We start from the raw sequence: 18769 nt of genomic DNA on the forward strand, positions 1-18769 counted from the left end.
TGCGCATGTAAACTCTAACCTTCGTTATCTTGCCTAGCACTCCTCCGGTGTGCTGGCAGCTTCCTTTTCAATACATGATTCCCCGATTTTATGATAAAAAAAATAAAAATCCATACTCGACTTCAGTCTCGTCAGTTGTACAAGCAAGTTCAGAGAGATGACCGCAAACGCATGCGGTGACTAGCATTCCCGCTGGCCATGACGACCATGCTTGCGGCGGTGTCCCCTGCTGCCTCTCCCACTACCCAACTAGCACTCGTTCCACACACCTCCGTCTCCTTCTCAGGCGTAGCGCCGCCCTTGGCATATTCGTCATAGAGCACCTCGAAAACCTTGGGGATCAGTTTGCCTGCGAGCATATCCCTCGTGTAGCCTCGTCGCAGCTTCCCTGACGTAGTCTTGGGCACGCCACCACTATCGACCAGCACGACGCACCCGACCTTTGCGCCTTCTTCTTTCCACACGGCTCGTCTTATGCCGTCGCAGATGCTAGAAAGATGCACGTTGTCTCTCCCCTTTTGCAGCTCTGCCACGACGACGACCGTCACGGGAGACGAAGGCGACGGCGCAGCAAAGGCGACGACGCAGCCACCTCGCAGTGCGCCCGGCGAGCTGCGAAAAGCCGCCGTCTCAATGTAGTGCGCGTGCAGGCGCCGTTGCCCCTGCCCGCCGTCGATTGCAATGGCATCCGTGCTCCGGCCGAGCACGTAGAGATACCGCTCCGTCCCGCGCACGACGCCGCAGTCGCCCGTGCGCACGAAACTCGTGCCGCCTGTCCCTGGCAGCCTTGCGCGGAAGACCTCGCGGCTCGCCGACGGGTGCCCGAGGTAGCCCGACGCGTTGCTCGGCGAGGAAACCCATATCTCCCCCTCCACGCCGTCCTCCACGGGCTCTCCGGTGCGTCCATCGACGACGACGATATCGATCTCCGTCTCCTCGCCTGAAGACGACGCGAGCGACGGTAGCCTGGCGGACGGCAACAGTTTCTTGTACGACGGGAGGCTCGGCCGCCCACCGCACCATGCGGTGGACACGAATGTGCAGTTCTCGGCCAGTCCGTAGGACGGCGAGATGGACGACGCGTCCAGGCCGGCGCGTCCGAACTCTTCCACGAAGTCGTCAACCGGCGACTTGTAGATGGGCTCGTTTACGAGGATAAGGTTCCGTAGGCTCGCGAGGTCGAGTGGGCGCGTGCCGTGCTCGGAGCGCCGGCCGCGCTTGAGCACCAGCGGCAGAGCGAAGGACGGGACAGGCGTGCACGTGGCCTTGAACTCGGTGACGAGCTCGAGCCAGAGGCGCGGGCGCCTGGCGAAGGCGGCGGGGGAGGCGAGCACGCACGTGGCGCCGGCGACGACGGTGAGGAGGAGGAACATGAGGCCGCAGTCGTGGTACTGCGGCAGCCACGACGCGACGACGCCGGCCGGGTGGAGGTCGTAGGCCTTCCGGGCCGCGCGCACGTTGTGCGCCGCGGCGCCCGCGGTGACCACGACGGGCCTCGGGGCGCCGGTCGCGCCCGACGTGTACTGGATCAGGTACGTCTCCCCTGGCGCGCAGCCGCAATAGGCCGCCGTCCGTGTCCGTTCATCGGCGGCCACGTCACGCGGACCACGGCTCTCCAAGTGCGCGACCGACAGCCACCGCAGCCGCTTCAGTGCGGCGACCGGAGACTCCAGGACCGTGGCGATGTACCCGGCGTCGTCGGCGACGGCTGCGGCCGGCCTCGTCTGCGCCACGGCGCGCAGAAGGTGGCGGTGAGCCGCGCCCTGCGCGGACGTGCCGAGCTTGGACGGGTCGGTGGGCGGTATGATGGGCACGGCGACGAGGCCTGCGCGCTGGCACGCGAAGATGAGCTTGACGAGGCGGAGGCCCGGCGACCCGAGCAGGAGGACGGTGTCGCCCCTGCGTACGGTCTGGAGGAGGCCCAGAGCCATGCGTTGCGCGGCGGTGTTGAGCTCGGAGTATGTCAGCGCGGTGTACGACGGCGCGCCACCGCCGGCATCGTCGGCCCAGACGAAGGCGGGCTTGCGGGCGAACGCCGGCTGCTCGGCCCATACCGGGAGGTACCGGTCGACCACCGGCTGGTCGGGGTAGCAGGGGTCGTAGTTCTCCGTGGACATGGTGGCCTTGACACGCCGCCGCGGACTGCTCTGGCGTGCTTGTTGTTCGGGAGCATGCAATGCATGTGTGAAGTGTGATGGACTGATGGCTGTGGAGGCGCCAATGGGTACTTGTCCCGTATTTATAGGGTTCATGGCGGTGGCTGCTGACTGGACATATATACACGTCTAATTCTGGTCTCTAATTGGTGTGTTTGCATTTGCAATCATGTGCGTCTAATTCTCTGGACGCATCCCCCAACATGACCGAAACGAACGCTGCATCGAAACTACCGGCATTTGAGCGTACCCATCAATTCATGCTGATGCCATTCGGTGCTAGAAGTGAGCCAATATTATGAACCGATTTTGCTTTAATAAACGAGGGGTATCTGAACCGGATTTTCTGTCTTCAAAGTACATATTACATTGGATCTGTTTGGTTCAGTTTTTTTTCTGACAAGCTTTTCTAACAATTTGATCCTCGAGAGAGTTTAAATATCATGAACCTTACGTGGAGAGGAAGATGAATGATTTATAGGGTTTAGGATCTAGAAAAGTGGCAGATTTCTATTCTATATTGATGTTGATTTTGGACGGTTTTGAACTAAACGATTCTTATAAAAGCAGACAGAAAAAACTGAGCGTTTAGTAGTCCACGGCAGCTTCTGGTGGTCAGAAGTTTGAAAAATGCTGAAATAAACACTACCATTACATTAGGATGTGTTGGTTTCTATGAACTAATTTATAGTCTCTCTATTTTATTTCATTTTAATTAAAAAACAAGCACCTCTAGTGTTGTGGATGTACTGCACCAGAACGTCACTCCTGATTGCACAGGCGGAAATGCTGAGCACAGCGAAAGCTCACAACGCTAAAATTTGTGAGCTAAAAAATATATACACTATGCATGGTCTTTTTTACTGATGAGAGAGATGGAGAAAAGCGAGGGGACGAGGCAAAAAGTAGGTGGTTTTCTCTCCTCGTGTCCAACGACGCTAACGGTGGACATTGAGGCGCATATCCGCATATACCCTGCCACTGCCAGTTATTCCATCCTGGAGCAGAGATGTCTTCGTTTGGGTGCGGAGATTTATCTATGACTATGAGCAGCGTGAACGAACTTGCCATTCAACGGAGACAAGGATTTGTTAAATCATCGGGGGCGTGCTCTGGGGCCGGTGATATTAGTGATGTGCTTTGCTCTGGTGGGTAGCGTTTGAAAGATATGCCGCCGTTGATGCCGAGGGAAAGAGAGATGGTGTTAGATTAGTGTCCAAAAACGCTGGAAAAACATTATTGGTGCAGGCCATCTAGTTCTAAATCGGAGTGTCATGTATGCAAAGACAAATCGGAGTGGCTGGCTGCTGAGCATATTCGTGAATCGAACCCGGTATTCCTCGTGGGTAGTACGTAGGACACGGGCACCAGGTGTACGGCTCTTATATTAAAAAAAAAGATCTTGTTCGCGTTTACAAGTTTTTATTCACTAGCAAACATGGCCGTGTTTCACAAATTAACGGCATGAGCGCAACTTCCAAGAGACTCTTTATATTCTTCCTAATTAATATGACTAGAAATTTTTGTTTTTTTTAAAAAAACCTCCAATTAACGGCTTGTTTAAATGGCTATCTAAATATAATCATCTTCTATTTCAGATTTCTCGCTGGCTAAAGATATAAAACGTTAATGACTCTCTCTACAGTGTAAACAAGATATAGAGAAGATGTTGGAGATTTGAAAGATATAGAAAATGGGTTTTATGTGAATGACTTTTTAAATGATAATTTAGAGAGTAAATTTTAGAAGGACTCTTGGAGATGTTCTTGTAATAATTGTCTATATATGAATACTTGTAATGTAGCACTATTGAATAACTATCTAAATAGTTATTTATGTATGAACATTTGTATCATTACAATTATTCATACTTAAATAATTATTCATATAGTAGGGGTAAAATTGTATTTTTCATATGAAAGTTGACATCGTTAGAGATAAGAGCAAATGGTAGTGTCATGTACAAACCAAATTTACATCTAGTGCCAAATAGGAAAGATTCATTTTGAGGGCCAAAACGATAAATTAGAATCTTTACTAGTCCCAAATAAGGAATTATCTCTTAGGTTTATACCATGTCCCCGAGGACTTTATGCTTACAAGGGCCTCCGAACACATGATACCTTAGGACTTAGTGTTGTGAGTCTTAGGGACATGTGGGTCCTAGTGACTAAATTTTTTTCTAGTATCTACTGCCACAATGTGCCTTGGGGACTTAGAATATTTAACACCTAGAGGTCCCAAGGTGTTAGGGGGGCCTAGGCCTCATGCTTGGGAATGAAAGAGAAAATGTGAATTTAGACAAAGGAAGACACTTCTAATGCATAAAGGTATCAAGGTTCTTTGTTTCTCATTGCTTTTGGTTTTCATTCGCTATTTTTGGTAATGCAGTGGGGTTAGGCCACTTAGCTTCTTCGTTTTGGTGCTATGAAGGACCGGTGAGGCGGTGAATTAAAGTCAATCATTTTTGCTGCTAAAACTAAAACTGGGCAGTTCACTTCAATTGAGAAAAACAAAGTGCTCAAACCGAAAGCACATCATTAAACCAGTGATCTCATGGTTTTAAAATGTTCCTAAGACTCACTCAATACCATCACAATGAACATATCTCAAATCGAACACCGAAAATTCTGAATCGACCCAAAACTGTGCCGCTATCTAGTGATGATTTCAGCAGCTCGAAATTTAGTTCTTGAATGCGAAACTGAATCAAACAGACTCCGATTGAGTTCAACATTTGCACACACCTTGAAAATGTGTTTCCAAGGTCTCCTCAAATTTTGAACTCACTCGGATCTGTAAACCAATCACAAATCTAAAAATATGAAATGATTAAGTTTTTGTTGGGGTTTTGCCTTTTTTATCAAAACGAGTTCAAAACAATCCACAACCAAAACTATGCAAACCAGAGGTTCTTAGTGGTCTAAGGACTGAATCAAATCTAGAGAGAAACCCCAAAACAATCCCCAACTCAAGAACTCGAAGGTTATTCACAAATCCACTAAGAGAGGGAAAGGTGAGAGCACCACAAAGTAGACTTAATTAAAACAATCCAAACTTGGTCTAAAAATGAAGTTAGTGTAAATCAAACCAAGTTTGAGAGAGGGAGAAGTGAGACAAGGTTCCCTTCACTTGATTGCTCTTCCAAGATACGAAAGATTCTGAGAGCAATATCACAAGTGAAGTTAGGAACTTAGGAAGAAGAAAATCGCAATAAGGTAAATGAGACACGAGACACAATGATTTTTCCCGTTGTTAGGCAAAAGCCTACCTCCATGTTGTGGTGTCCTCCTTTGAAAAAGGGTTGCAATCAACTCCTCTCAACTGATCCAGAGATCAAACTTGAGTGACACAATTTCTTCCTTATATCAATTTTCCCGTTTGTGGGGAATCTTCACAACTTGGAGTTTCTTACAAAGTGATCACATCCATTTGTGCCTCACCGGACCGGTCTGGTGGCGCACCGCACTTGGTCCGCAGGGGTCTATGACTTTAGTTTTGGTGGACTGGTGATCGGACCAAGTCTGTGTGCATCGGACCACTCGTACGGCTGAACGGTGAGGACTCAGGAATTTTAATTATACAATTCACCGAACCGGTACTATGCGCGGTCTGGTGGCGCACCAGACCGCCCAATAACAGCTAGCTCTGGGCGCCAATGGCTACTTCACAGGAAAGCAACACAGACCCGGTCTGGTGCGCTTCCTAGAAGGAAGGAGGATGTCAGGATCCCGGAGGTGGTGCATATGGACCCAGTCTAGTGACGCACCGAATCGGTTCAGTGGCCCCACAGACAGCAAGAGTTTAGCATCTTTCTAGAAGGAAGGGGCAATGGTTATGGGCCTTTTGGGGCTATAAAAGGACCTCATACGCACTCTTTCAGCACTCAAGCATATCAACACATCCAAGCGATTGTAGTGAGATTCGAGCGTAGTTTTTGAGTCGTTCTTGTAACTCTTTGTGTTTGTGCTCTTGTTTCTTGCGTTGTGTGGTCGATTTTAACTCTTGTGTGTGCTGTCTCCCATCTCTTATGTTGTGATTCACGTCATAACTCTGATTCTTTTGTATGGCTGCAAGACACTCCAATTTGTGGAGATTCCTTGCGAGAGGGTTATAAGTGATAAAAGGAAGACCATGACACTCAAGTTTGATCTTTAGGTCACTTGAGAGGGGTTGAGTGCAACATTTGTACTTTGTGACACGACAATGTGGAATACAAGCATTTTAGGCTTGGCCGAACCGCAAAAAAAAAGATCAACGTGGCTTGCGTGCTTATTTCTTTGTGATTGTTCCTCATCTTCCTAGGTTCTCTAAATTCACTTGTAGTACTGCTCTTAGCCTATTTTATATATTGAAAGAGCAATCAAGTGAAGAGGACTTTCTTTCTTTTTATTTCAAATTTGGTTTAGTTTTGCGCTAACTCTTAGTTTTAGACTAAATTTGTGTTTGTAGTTGTATTTTTGTAAGACCGCCTATTTACATAGGTAGGTAGCTTTGTAAAAAAAAGGGTGCGGCGGATTAGAGAGGCTCCACTGTATTTACGTAGGTAGGTAAGTAGGTTCCCACCGCGCATCATTAAATTGTGCCGAGTGCCCCTAAACTTGGATGCCTATGTAATGTCACTGCAATACTGCATGCATCCTTGCTTGTAGGAAACAAGAATGCCCATATTTAGCATCACGGTAAGATCCATGATATGAGCGTTGGAAGATTACAAAAGATGGATCGGTAAACTAGATAACCACAGACCTCATAATCCCAACGAGTGCATTGGAAAAGTCTTTGGCCCTGCTGGCGGGACGAAACATGACTACCGGCTACTTTGGAGACTCAAACCCCTTCCCGAATCGCAGGGGGTTTAAGTTTTCAAATTAATTCTACATGAGCAAGTTGGCCAGGTTAAAATTCCTCCATCCATGCTTGTAATACCCTATTTCACCCCCTATTTCAAACTCCTATATACAACATTTACACGTTCTACCGGAGATAGTCTCACCAGTTTAGAGCATCATTTGTACATGAAGTCTGGACTCGACTGCTGATGGCTCTAGTTGGTCTGCCGGAAAAAAAACCCAAAAAGAATTGTTTGGCAGCGCTAGCTAGCTGCTGCTAGCATGAAAAATAATATCTACTATACACACGGCGTCGTTACATGGACCGAATTCATTCTGGACCTGAGAAACGCACATTATTGTCGGTCCGAGCAGGGCCTCGATGTCCTGCCTCGTGGCCCATCTTCGGTGGTGCACATTATCGGTTAGAGCACTCATTTCTTTAATCTTTTAAATTTTTGAATACACAATCTCAAATGTCTGCGCCCGCTTCTGCCTGGAGATAACTTGGCGATCAATCTACAACTAGGACAGGGACATTGTACAGTAACTTTGGTAAATAAGATGCAAAATAAAGTTGAGATTTGTATGCGTCACAGCATTCATTTGACACATGCATAGATTATTTGAGGAAGCAATGGATGGTAACGAGGCTACTTAAAAACCAATACAGAGCGTAGGCCGTAGGAGTTATCTACAAATTATTAGGTGTCCTCGAGAGTTAAGAGATTACGTGGTAACGACTAAACTTTTACCAAACTATGCATAAAAAATCATCGATTTTTTTTACCAGAAAATCTACCTGAACGGTCGCGTCGTTCAATGGAATTTAGAATTCATCAAAACGGTGAATTTATTTAGTCCTAAAAAGGAGGGGGAGGATCGAGTTCACGAGCGTCCCTCTCTGCCGGCCGGTTCGTCACGAGCGCGCGCAAGCGGACAGCGCTAGCTACCTAGCTGGAGGAGGCTTCAGGCTAGACGTACTGACCACCACGCAATAGCGTTTTCCCTGTGGTGGTGTGGCAAAGCACGGCACCAACCGCAGCAGCCCCACGGGCCACGGGTCCAAGTTGCCTGGAACGCCTGAGCAGGCGCAGTAGTAGCATGTACCAATAGCAAGAGTAGGTGTCTGCTATCTGTTGACGCCTTTTCGGAGCGCCAAACACTCAACAAGAACCGTGGCGGTGCCCTCTGCACAGGGGCGGACGGTCCGCGCGCAGGGGCCGGACGGTCCGCGGCCTGGTGCGAGGCGCGGTGGTGCTCTCTGCGCAAGGGCGGACTGTCCGCGGCCTAGGGCCGGACGGTCCGCGGCCTGGGGCCGGACGGTCCGCGGCCTGGTGCGCGGTTGGGGGGCCCATTTTTAATGAGTTACCTAGACACGCACCCGAGCCACCACATAGGGCACCGAATTTAAACTATCCAGTCGGACGGTCCGCATACAACGACGGACGGTCCGCATATAATCACGGACGGTCCGGGTACGTATCCGGACAGTCCGCGCATGAGTCTTTTGAGGGGGATTATTACCTGAATCCTCGCCCGTCCCAACAACACTTCCCATCACATTATGCAATACACCAGCCCATTAATTCAGGATCCAGAGCCCAGGAAAGCTTTCCGGCCCCACCTAGAAGGCCGGAAAGAAACGATCAAACATATGAGCCATATAGGGCAAATGGAAATGCACCACGTAGCTCAAACCGATGGGGGGAACGACAACATACTAACATGCAACCAACCCCACCTATGTTTGACCGGAGAGTCGGTGGTCTTGCACCGGCTGCCATTGGTATAGTGAGGGAAGAAATAGCCGGGGCGTTCCGAGATAAGCTCGGAGTAAGCATGATCCCTGGGGGGCAATCATATCGGAAGCCTTATGACAGCCGATTTGATCACCACCCATACCCACAGGGAACCAGGATACCCGAGTTTGCAAAGTTTTCGGGTGACCAAGGAAAGAGCACGCGTGAGCACATAGGCCAGTTCCTAGCACAATTAGGAGAATTGGCCGACACCGAAGCATTCCGTGTGCGTTTATTTTCATTATCCTTAACAGGGACTGCATTCACATGGTATGCCGCGCTCCCTCCTAATTCCATTTTGTCATGGGGAGACTTAGAGCAAAAATTTCATGAACATTTCTTCTCTGGTGATTATGAGCTAGATTTAGTAGACTTAGTGACCCTACGACAAGAAAAGGATGAATCGGTTAGTGATTATATCCGGAGATTCCAGGATACGAGAAACCGATGCTTTCAAATTCATTTAACAGATAAACAACTGGCGGGAATAGCCTTTGATGGATTGCGCTATTATTTAAAAGAGAGATTAGAAGGCATCCAGTTCTTTACTCTAGCACAATTACATCAGAGAGCTTCGGCTTGTGAAAGCCGAAGCAAAGAACTAGTCAGAACGGTTCATCATAATGTCCCTATAGTAGAACACAATCAAAGTAGTTCGGACGATGAACCAAAGAAAGTTTACACTGCCGAAATAGTTTGGCCCGAGCAGGCCAAATCTTCGGCTTGCTACTCCTTGCAGTCAGTTCAAAAGGAACGACAGGAGGAGATTAAGTTTACATTTAATGTCGGCAAATGTGATAAGATATTCGATGAATTACTAAAAAATGGTAACATTAAAATTGATTATATCGTTCCACCTGCCGACGAACTAAAGCGTCGCGCATACTGCAAGTGGCACAACTCATTTTCCCATGCCACTAATGATTGTAATGTGTTCCGACGACAAATTCAATCGGCCATTAATGAGGGACGATTGAAATTTCAGGAGGACACGGAGCCCTTCCCAATGAATGTGATCGACTTTAATGGCAAAAGGGTCCTAATTCGGCCCAACACAGCCGATAAGGGCAAAGACAAAGAAGTCATCATCGGCAACGCACGGGAGGTCGATGGAAACAACAAAATTTCTTGCAAGAAAGTGATGGCCGAGAAGACTCCTGATGGAGGGGAGACACTGAAGATAACCATCACAAACTCCAGCGCTGGGGGGCAAGCGCAGATAAAGGGACATGAGCGAGAACCCATACTACGCATCGCGGACGGTCCGGTGCCCAGGCGCGGACGGTCCGTAACATTACCGGACGGTCCGGAGCATTCCAGCGGACGGTCCGGAGCATTCCAGCGGACGGTCCGGCAACGCCGAAGAGCCACGACGACCACGTACCTTCAAACCACGACGACCAGAAATAGGTACGTGGAAAACTAACACGTTCAAAGCAACTGGTCGGTTGGTAAAATCTAGCCCGACCTTTGATCAATTATTGTCTAAATATGTGAAAAGGAAGGCTGGCCCAAGCGACCGGCCACCAAAGGGACCTCGCTTACCCACCCAGGTGCGATGACAGGTTAGGCCGATTGGACCACCACACCAATCGGAAAGGATGGAAGGTCATAATGTTCAATTAAGACCTAACGTACCTGCATGGACACCTCCACCACCATATCCAACTATGCCATATCCATATACATACATACCTCCACCATATGCCCCAAATCAGATGTGGGGCATGCCACCATACCCATTTGGGATGCCACAGTACCCCGCTTGGGGGGCACCCCAAACATCTGTATTCAATAGGTTGACACCTCCAGTACAAGACCGATTGAGAACCCCTCAATCTGGTCCACGAGCACAGGCCCAGCAAGATTGCCGAACAACTCGGCCCCAAAGGCTGACTAATCCGGCAGGGGGGCATACAGCTACAACCTCCAACAGTACGAAAAAGGGAGATGTCATTAAAATAGGAACGATAGATGTCGTCGTACAACAAAATAACGAAGGGCCGATGATTTTTGGTGAATCGGCCAACACAAACAAAAAAGAAAGTACGACTGTCAATAAAATAGCTGATCCAAAATACTCCATGCCTCGATGGTGCCCATCGGGACTGACACGATCGCAGAAGCGAAAATTGCAGCGCCTCAGAGCAAAGGAGAATCAGGAAAAAGAGGCAGAAAGAATATTCAATGACACGCATCCGCAGTATCCGCCACCGCAAAAAAGATGGAGACCAAAGGCTGTTGAGAAAAGTCAAACGGCCACAAAGATAGAAAATAAAACGACAACTGTGCATCTCTCTGCAGGTATGGTAGACTGTCCGGCTATAAAAGCCGGATCATCTGCACAGGACGCGGACCATCCGACCCCTGAGGCCGAACCATCCGCACTACACCAAGACACCTCCGACGACGTACCGACGCCCATGGAGGAAGACGACCTGCAAGGAGAAGACCTGGTCGACTACGGAGCTACGCCAGAACACTTAGAGAATTAGGAAGGCAAGGTGACGAATTGGTCAGGACCAGTATGACGCTCGGCGATGTTGGGACTGACAGTTCGATCAAATCTAAAGGGATCACGTCCGTTGAGTCAATCATCGAGACCAAGGCCACTGCGTACCATCCTAGTAAGTGGCAAGATGCCTAAGAAAACCGATGTGATAACATCGAGTTAGTTGCTTTTGGTTCGCTCAGCTCCACCAAAAGGCAGGGGGGCATATGTTGAGCACCAAATTGAGCGCGGACGGTCCGGCCCTGAGGCCGGACGGTCCGCGGTCCGGACGGTCCGCGCCTGTGGGCCGGACGGTCCGCGCGTGCGCAGAACAGATTAGGGTTCCGAGTTTTGTGCTACGGTTGTTAGCTAAAATCATGGGATAAGCTCGGAAATTAGTTTGTAAAGGGTCCAGCCCCCCTCCTCTATAAATAGAGAGGTATACGGCCGATTTGTAATAATCAACAATCGAATCAATACAACTTTTATTCGCATTTTATCCTAGGAGTAGTTCTAGTCTAGTTTAGGTTTAGCCTCCCAATCCCCAAATTCTCCGCCTCTCCTCGACTCTACGTCGATTAGAGGAGTCTAGGTCGGCCTGCCCGAGCCTAGACACCACCTAGGATCTCTACTCCCCGACGGGGTCTCTCCCGGGAGCGAGATCCAGGCGCCGTCGGCGATCTTCCGCCGTCCCTGCGTACGTGCGGACCGTCCGGCCCCAGGGCGCGGACCGTCCGGCCGTCAGGCAGAAGTCCCAACCGCGCACCAGGCCGCGGACCGTCCGGCCCCAGGCCGCGGACAGTCCGCCCTTGCGCAGAGAGCACCACCGCGCCTCGCACCAGGCCGCGGACCGTCCGGCCCCTGCGCGCGGACCGTCCGCCCCTGTGCAGAGGGCACCGCCACAGTTCTTGTTGAGTGTTTGGCGCTCCGAAAAGGCGTCAACATACTTTTTATATGCCCCCCTGCCTTTTGGTGGAGCTGAGCGAACCAAAAGCAACTAACTCGATGTTATCACATCGGTTTTCTTAGGCATCTTGCCACTTACTAGGATGGTACGCAGTGGCCTTGGTCTCGATGATTGACTCAACGGACGTGATCCCTTTAGATTTGATCGAACTGTCAGTCCCAACATCGCCGAGCGTCATACTGGTCCTGACCAATTCGTCACCTTGCCTTCCTAATTCTCTAAGTGTTCTGGCGTAGCTCCGTAGTCGACCAGGTCTTCTCCTTGCAGGTCGTCTTCCTCCATGGGCGTCGGTACGTCGTCGGAGGTGTCTTGGTGTAGTGCGGATGGTTCGGCCTCAGGGGTCGGATGGTCCGCGTCCTGTGCAGATGATCCGGCTTTTATAGCCGGACAGTCTACCATACCTGCAGAGAGATGCACAGTTGTCGTTTTATTTTCTATCTTTGTGGCCGTTTGACTTTTCTCAACAGCCTTTGGTCTCCATCTTTTTTGCGGTGGCGGATACTGCGGATGCGTGTCATTGAATATTCTTTCTGCCTCTTTTTCCTGATTCTCCTTTGCTCTGAGGCGCTGCAATTTTCGCTTCTGCGATCGTGTCAGTCCCGATGGGCACCATCGAGGCATGGAGTATTTTGGATCAGCTATTTTATTGACAGTCGTACTTTCTTTTTTGTTTGTGTTGGCCGATTCACCAAAAATCATCGGCCCTTCGTTATTTTGTTGTACGACGACATCTGTCGTTCCTATTTTAATGACATCTCCCTTTTTCGTACTGTTGGAGGTTGTAGCTGTATGCCCCCCTGCCGGATTAGTCAGCCTTTGGGGCCGAGTTGTTCGGCAATCTTGCTGGGCCTGTGCTCGTGGACCAGATTGAGGGGTTCTCAATCGGTCTTGTACTGGAGGTGTCAACCTATTGAATACAGATGTTTGGGGTGCCCCCCAAGCGGGGTACTGTGGCATCCCAAATGGGTATGGTGGCATGCCCCACATCTGATTTGGGGCATATGGTGGAGGTATGTATGTATATGGATATGGCATAGTTGGATATGGTGGTGGAGGTGTCCATGCAGGTACGTTAGGTCTTAATTGAACATTATGACCTTCCATCCTTTCCGATTGGTGTGGTGGTCCAATCGGCCTAACCTGCCGTCGCACCTGGGTGGGTAAGCGAGGTCCCTTTGGTGGCCGGTCGCTTGGGCCAGCCTTCCTTTTCACATATTTAGACAATAATTGATCAAAGGTCGGGCTAGATTTTACCAACCGACCAGTTGCTTTGAACGTGTTAGTTTTCCACGTACCTATTTCTGGTCGTCGTGGTTTGAAGGTACGTGGTCGTCGTGGCTCTTCGGCGTTGCCGGACCGTCCGCTGGAATGCTCCGGACCGTCCGGTAATGTTACGGACCGTCCGCGCCTGGGCACCGGACCGTCCGCGATGCGTAGTATGGGTTCTCGCTCATGTCCCTTTATCTGCGCTTGCCCCCCAGCGCTGGAGTTTGTGATGGTTATCTTCAGTGTCTCCCCTCCATCAGGAGTCTTCTCGGCCATCACTTTCTTGCAAGAAATTTTGTTGTTTCCATCGACCTCCCGTGCGTTGCCGATGATGACTTCTTTGTCTTTGCCCTTATCGGCTGTGTTGGACCGAATTAGGACCCTTTTGCCATTAAAGTCGATCACATTCATTGGGAAGGGCTCCGTGTCCTCCTGAAATTTCAATCGTCCCTCATTAATGGCCGATTGAATTTGTCGTCGGAACACATTACAATCATTAGTGGCATGGGAAAATGAGTTGTCCCACTTGCAGTATGCGCGACGCTTTAGTTCGTCGGCAGGTGGAACGATATAATCAATTTTAATGTTACCATTTTTTAGTAATTCATCGAATATCTTACCACATTTGCCGACATTAAATGTAAACTTAATCTCCTCCTGTCGTTCCTTTTGAACTGACTGCAAGGAGTAGCAAGCCGAAGATTTGGCCTGCTCGGGCCAAACTATTTCGGCAGTGTAAACTTTCTTTGGTTCATCGTCCGAACTACTTTGATTGTGTTCTACTATAGGGACATTATGATGAACCGTTCTGACTAGTTCTTTGCTTCGGCTTTCACAAGCCGAAGCTCTCTGATGTAATTGTGCTAGAGTAAAGAACTGGATGCCTTCTAATCTCTCTTTTAAATAATAGCGCAATCCATCAAAGGCTATTCCTGCCAGTTGTTTATCTGTTAAATGAATTTGAAAGCATCGGTTTCTCGTATCCTGGAATCTCCGGATATAATCACTAACCGATTCATCCTTTTCTTGTCGTAGGGTCACTAAGTCTACTAAATCTAGCTCATAATCACCAGAGAAGAAATGTTCATGAAATTTTTGCTCTAAGTCTCCCCATGACAAAATGGAATTAGGAGGGAGCGCGACATACCATGTGAATGCAGTCCCTGTTAAGGATAATGAAAATAAACGCACACGGAATGCTTCGGTGTCGGCCAATTCTCCTAATTGTGCTAGGAACTGGCCTATGTGCTCACGCGTGCTCTTTCCTTGGTCACCCGAAAACTTTGCAAACTCGGGTATCCTGGTTCCCTGTGGGTATGGGTGGTGATCAAATCGGCTGTCATAAGGCTTCCGATATGATTGCCCCCCAGGGATCATGCTTACTCCGAGCTTATCTCGGAACGCCCCGGCTATTTCTTCCCTCACTATACCAATGGCAGCCGGTGCAAGACCACCGACTCTCCGGTCAAACATAGGTGGGGTTGGTTGCATGTTAGTATGTTGTCGTTCCCCCCATCGGTTTGAGCTACGTGGTGCATTTCCATTTGCCCTATATGGCTCATATGTTTGATCGTTTCTTTCCGGCCTTCTAGGTGGGGCCGGAAAGCTTTCCTGGGCTCTGGATCCTGAATTAATGGGCTGGTGTATTGCATAATGTGATGGGAAGTGTTGTTGGGACGGGCGAGGATTCAGGTAATAATCCCCCTCAAAAGACTCATGCGCGGACTGTCCGGATACGTACCCGGACCGTCCGTGATTATATGCGGACCGTCCGTCGTTGTATGCGGACCGTCCGACTGGATAGTTTAAATTCGGTGCCCTATGTGGTGGCTCGGGTGCGTGTCTAGGTAACTCATTAAAAATGGGCCCGGCTGTGGCTGACCCGGACGGTCCGCGCTCGCGAGCGGACGGTCCGGACATGTGTAGATCGGCTGGTTTACTGCCGATTTGCGTTTGCTCAGGGTACGTGTCCATCGGCATCCCATAAGGGGGTTGTGACTGGTCGTGACAACCTTTAACCGATGTATTACGCGTATTATCTCCTAATTCAACCTCGTGTGAAGGAAAATTTGCTATACTAGATTTATCAAATGCATGTACCAGTTTCCTACAATCGTTTTGCATAACCCCTATGATATTTTGCATCTGTTCTCGTTGTTCGTCTATGTAAGCTTTAAGAGATTGGAGTTCGTTGGTGCTACTTACATTTGGGGTAATTGTAGTAGGTCGGAGCGAAGCCAGATCTGTCGCCCGTTGCCGAACGACTTTGTTGTTCCTGTCCACTTTGAAGTCAGCCAGGAACTTCGCCTTTGCTTCTTGGATCAGCTGCTCCTGGCGCTCCTCGAACAGGAGCTGTTCTTCAGCCGGCAAGGCTTCCCATGTCGGTGTGATGATATTGCTGGTGAAAACCTCAGAGCTATCTTTTGAACCGGCCATTGAGGGCCGATTTGATAGGTCTATATGTGTTGTCCCCAGCGGAGTCGCCAAAAAGTATGTTGACGCCTTTTCGGAGCGCCAAACACTCAACAAGAACCGTGGCGGTGCCCTCTGCACAGGGGCGGACGGTCCGCGCGCAGGGGCCGGACGGTCCGCGGCCTGGTGCGAGGCGCGGTGGTGCTCTCTGCGCAAGGGCGGACTGTCCGCGGCCTGGTGCGCGGTTGGGACTTCTGCCTGACGGCCGGACGGTCCGCGCCCTGGGGCCGGACGGTCCGCACGTACGCAGGGACGGCGGAAGATCGCCGACGGCGCCTGGATCTCGCTCCCGGGAGAGACCCCGTCGGGGAGTAGAGATCCTAGGTGGTGTCTAGGCTCGGGCAGGCCGACCTAGACTCCTCTAATCGACGTAGAGTCGAGGAGAGGCGGAGAATTTGGGGATTGGGAGGCTAAACCTAAACTAGACTAGAACTACTCCTAGGATAAAATGCGAATAAAAGTTGTATTGATTCGATTGTTGATTATTACAAATCGGCCGTATACCTCTCTATTTATAGAGGAGGGGGGCTGGACCCTTTACAAACTAATTTCCGAGCTTATCCCATGATTTTAGCTAACAACCGTAGCACAAAACTCGGAACCCTAATCTGTTCTGCGCACGCGCGGACCGTCCGGACCGCGGACCGTCCGGCCTCAGGGCCGGACCGTCCGCGCTCAATTTGGTGCTCAACACCAAAAAGTATGTTGACGCCTTTTTGGAGCGCCAAACACTCAACAAGAACCGTGGCGGTGCCCTCTGCACAGGGGCGGACGGTCCGCGCGCAGGGGCCGGACGGTCCGCGGCCTGGTGCGAGGCGCGGTGGTGCTCTCTGCGCAAGGGCGGACTGTCCGCGGCCTGGGGCCGGACGGTCCACGGCCTGGTGCGCGGTTGGGACTTCTGCCTGACGGCCGGACGGTCCGCGCCCTGGGGCCGGACGGTCCGCACGTACGCAGGGACGGCGGAAGATCGCCGACGGCGCCTGGATCTCGCTCCCGGGAGAGACCCCGTCGGGGAGTAGAGATCCTAGGTGGTGTCTAGGCTCGGGCAGGCCGACCTAGACTCCTCTAATCGACGTAGAGTCGAGGAGAGGCGGAGAATTTGGGGATTGGGAGGCTAAACCTAAACTAGACTAGAACTACTCCTAGGATAAAATGCGAATAAAAGTTGTATTGATTCGATTGTTGATTATTACAAATCGGCCGTATACCTCTCTATTTATAGAGGAGGGGGGCTGGACCCTTTACAAACTAATTTCCGAGCTTATCCCATGATTTTAGCTAACAACCGTAGCACAAAACTCGGAACCCTAATCTGTTCTGCGCACGCGCGGACCGTCCGGCCCACAGGCACGGACCGTCCGGACCGCGGACCGTCCGGCCTCAGGGCCGGACCGTCCGCGCTCAATTTGGTGCTCAACATATGCCCCCCTGCCTTTTGGTGGAGCTGAGCGAACCAAAAGCAACTAACTCGATGTTATCACATCGGTTTTCTTAGGCATCTTGCCACTTACTAGGATGGTACGCAGTGGCCTTGGTCTCGATGATTGACTCAACGGACGTGATCCCTTTAGATTTGATCGAACTGTCAGTCCCAACATCGCCGAGCGTCATACTGGTCCTGACCAATTCGTCACCTTGCCTTCCTAATTCTCTAAGTGTTCTGGCGTAGCTCCGTAGTCGACCAGGTCTTCTCCTTGCAGGTCGTCTTCCTCCATGGGCGTCGGTACGTCGTCGGAGGTGTCTTGGTGTAGTGCGGATGGTTCGGCCTCAGGGGTCGGATGGTCCGCGTCCTGTGCAGATGATCCGGCTTTTATAGCCGGACAGTCTACCATACCTGCAGAGAGATGCACAGTTGTCGTTTTATTTTCTATCTTTGTGGCCGTTTGACTTTTCTCAACAGCCTTTGGTCTCCATCTTTTTTGCGGTGGCAGATACTGCGGATGCGTGTCATTGAATATTCTTTCTGCCTCTTTTTCCTGATTCTCCTTTGCTCTGAGGCGCTGCAATTTTCGCTTCTGCGATCGTGTCAGTCCCGATGGGCACCATCGAGGCATGGAGTATTTTGGATCAGCTATTTTATTGACAGTCGTACTTTCTTTTTTGTTTGTGTTGGTCGATTCACCAAAAATCATCGGCCCTTCGTTATTTTGTTGTACGACGACATCTGTCGTTCCTATTTTAATGACATCTCCCTTTTTCGTACTGTTGGAGGTTGTAGCTGTATGCCCCCCTGCCGGATTAGTCAGCCTTTGGGGCCGAGTTGTTCGGCAATCTTGCTGGGCCTGTGCTCGTGGACCAGATTGAGGGGTTCTCAATCGGTCTTGTACTGGAGGTGTCAACCTATTGAATACAGATGTTTGGGGTGCCCCCCAAGCGGGGTACTGTGGCATCCCAAATGGGTATGGTGGCATGCCCCACATCTGATTTGGGGCATATGGTGGAGGTATGTATGTATATGGATATGGCATAGTTGGATATGGTGGTGGAGGTGTCCATGCAGGTACGTTAGGTCTTAATTGAACATTATGACCTTCCATCCTTTCCGATTGGTGTGGTGGTCCAATCGGCCTAACCTGCCGTCGCACCTGGGTGGGTAAGCGAGGTCCCTTTGGTGGCCGGTCGCTTGGGCCAGCCTTCCTTTTCACATATTTAGACAATAATTGATCAAAGGTCGGGCTAGATTTTACCAACTGACCAGTTGCTTTGAACGTGTTAGTTTTCCACGTACCTATTTCTGGTCGTCGTGGTTTGAAGGTACGTGGTCGTCGTGGCTCTTCGGCGTT

At 50.3% G+C, this 18769-nt stretch overlaps 1 protein-coding gene across 1 annotated transcript; it reads right to left on the minus strand.

Annotated features, from left to right (window-relative positions):
• Window positions 1-2229, minus strand: LOC103636112 (long-chain-fatty-acid--AMP ligase FadD26). The gene has a single exon (XM_008658476.3). The coding sequence runs from the start codon at window positions 2115-2117 to the stop codon at window positions 150-152; it is 1968 nt and encodes a 655-aa protein (XP_008656698.2). The 5' UTR covers window positions 2118-2229; the 3' UTR covers window positions 1-149.
• Window positions 2230-18769: the final 16540 nt, after the last annotated feature.

The sequence above is a fragment of the Zea mays genome, chromosome 8, assembly GCF_902167145.1.
Source record: "Zea mays cultivar B73 chromosome 8, Zm-B73-REFERENCE-NAM-5.0, whole genome shotgun sequence".
Taxonomy (NCBI): domain Eukaryota; kingdom Viridiplantae; phylum Streptophyta; class Magnoliopsida; order Poales; family Poaceae; genus Zea; species Zea mays.

Bases quoted from the DNA above. Each gene is read 5' to 3' on its own strand.
- LOC103636112 (XM_008658476.3), bottom strand. From the start codon at position 2,117: ATGTCCACGGAGAACTACGACCCCTGCTACCCCGACCAGCCGGTGGTC.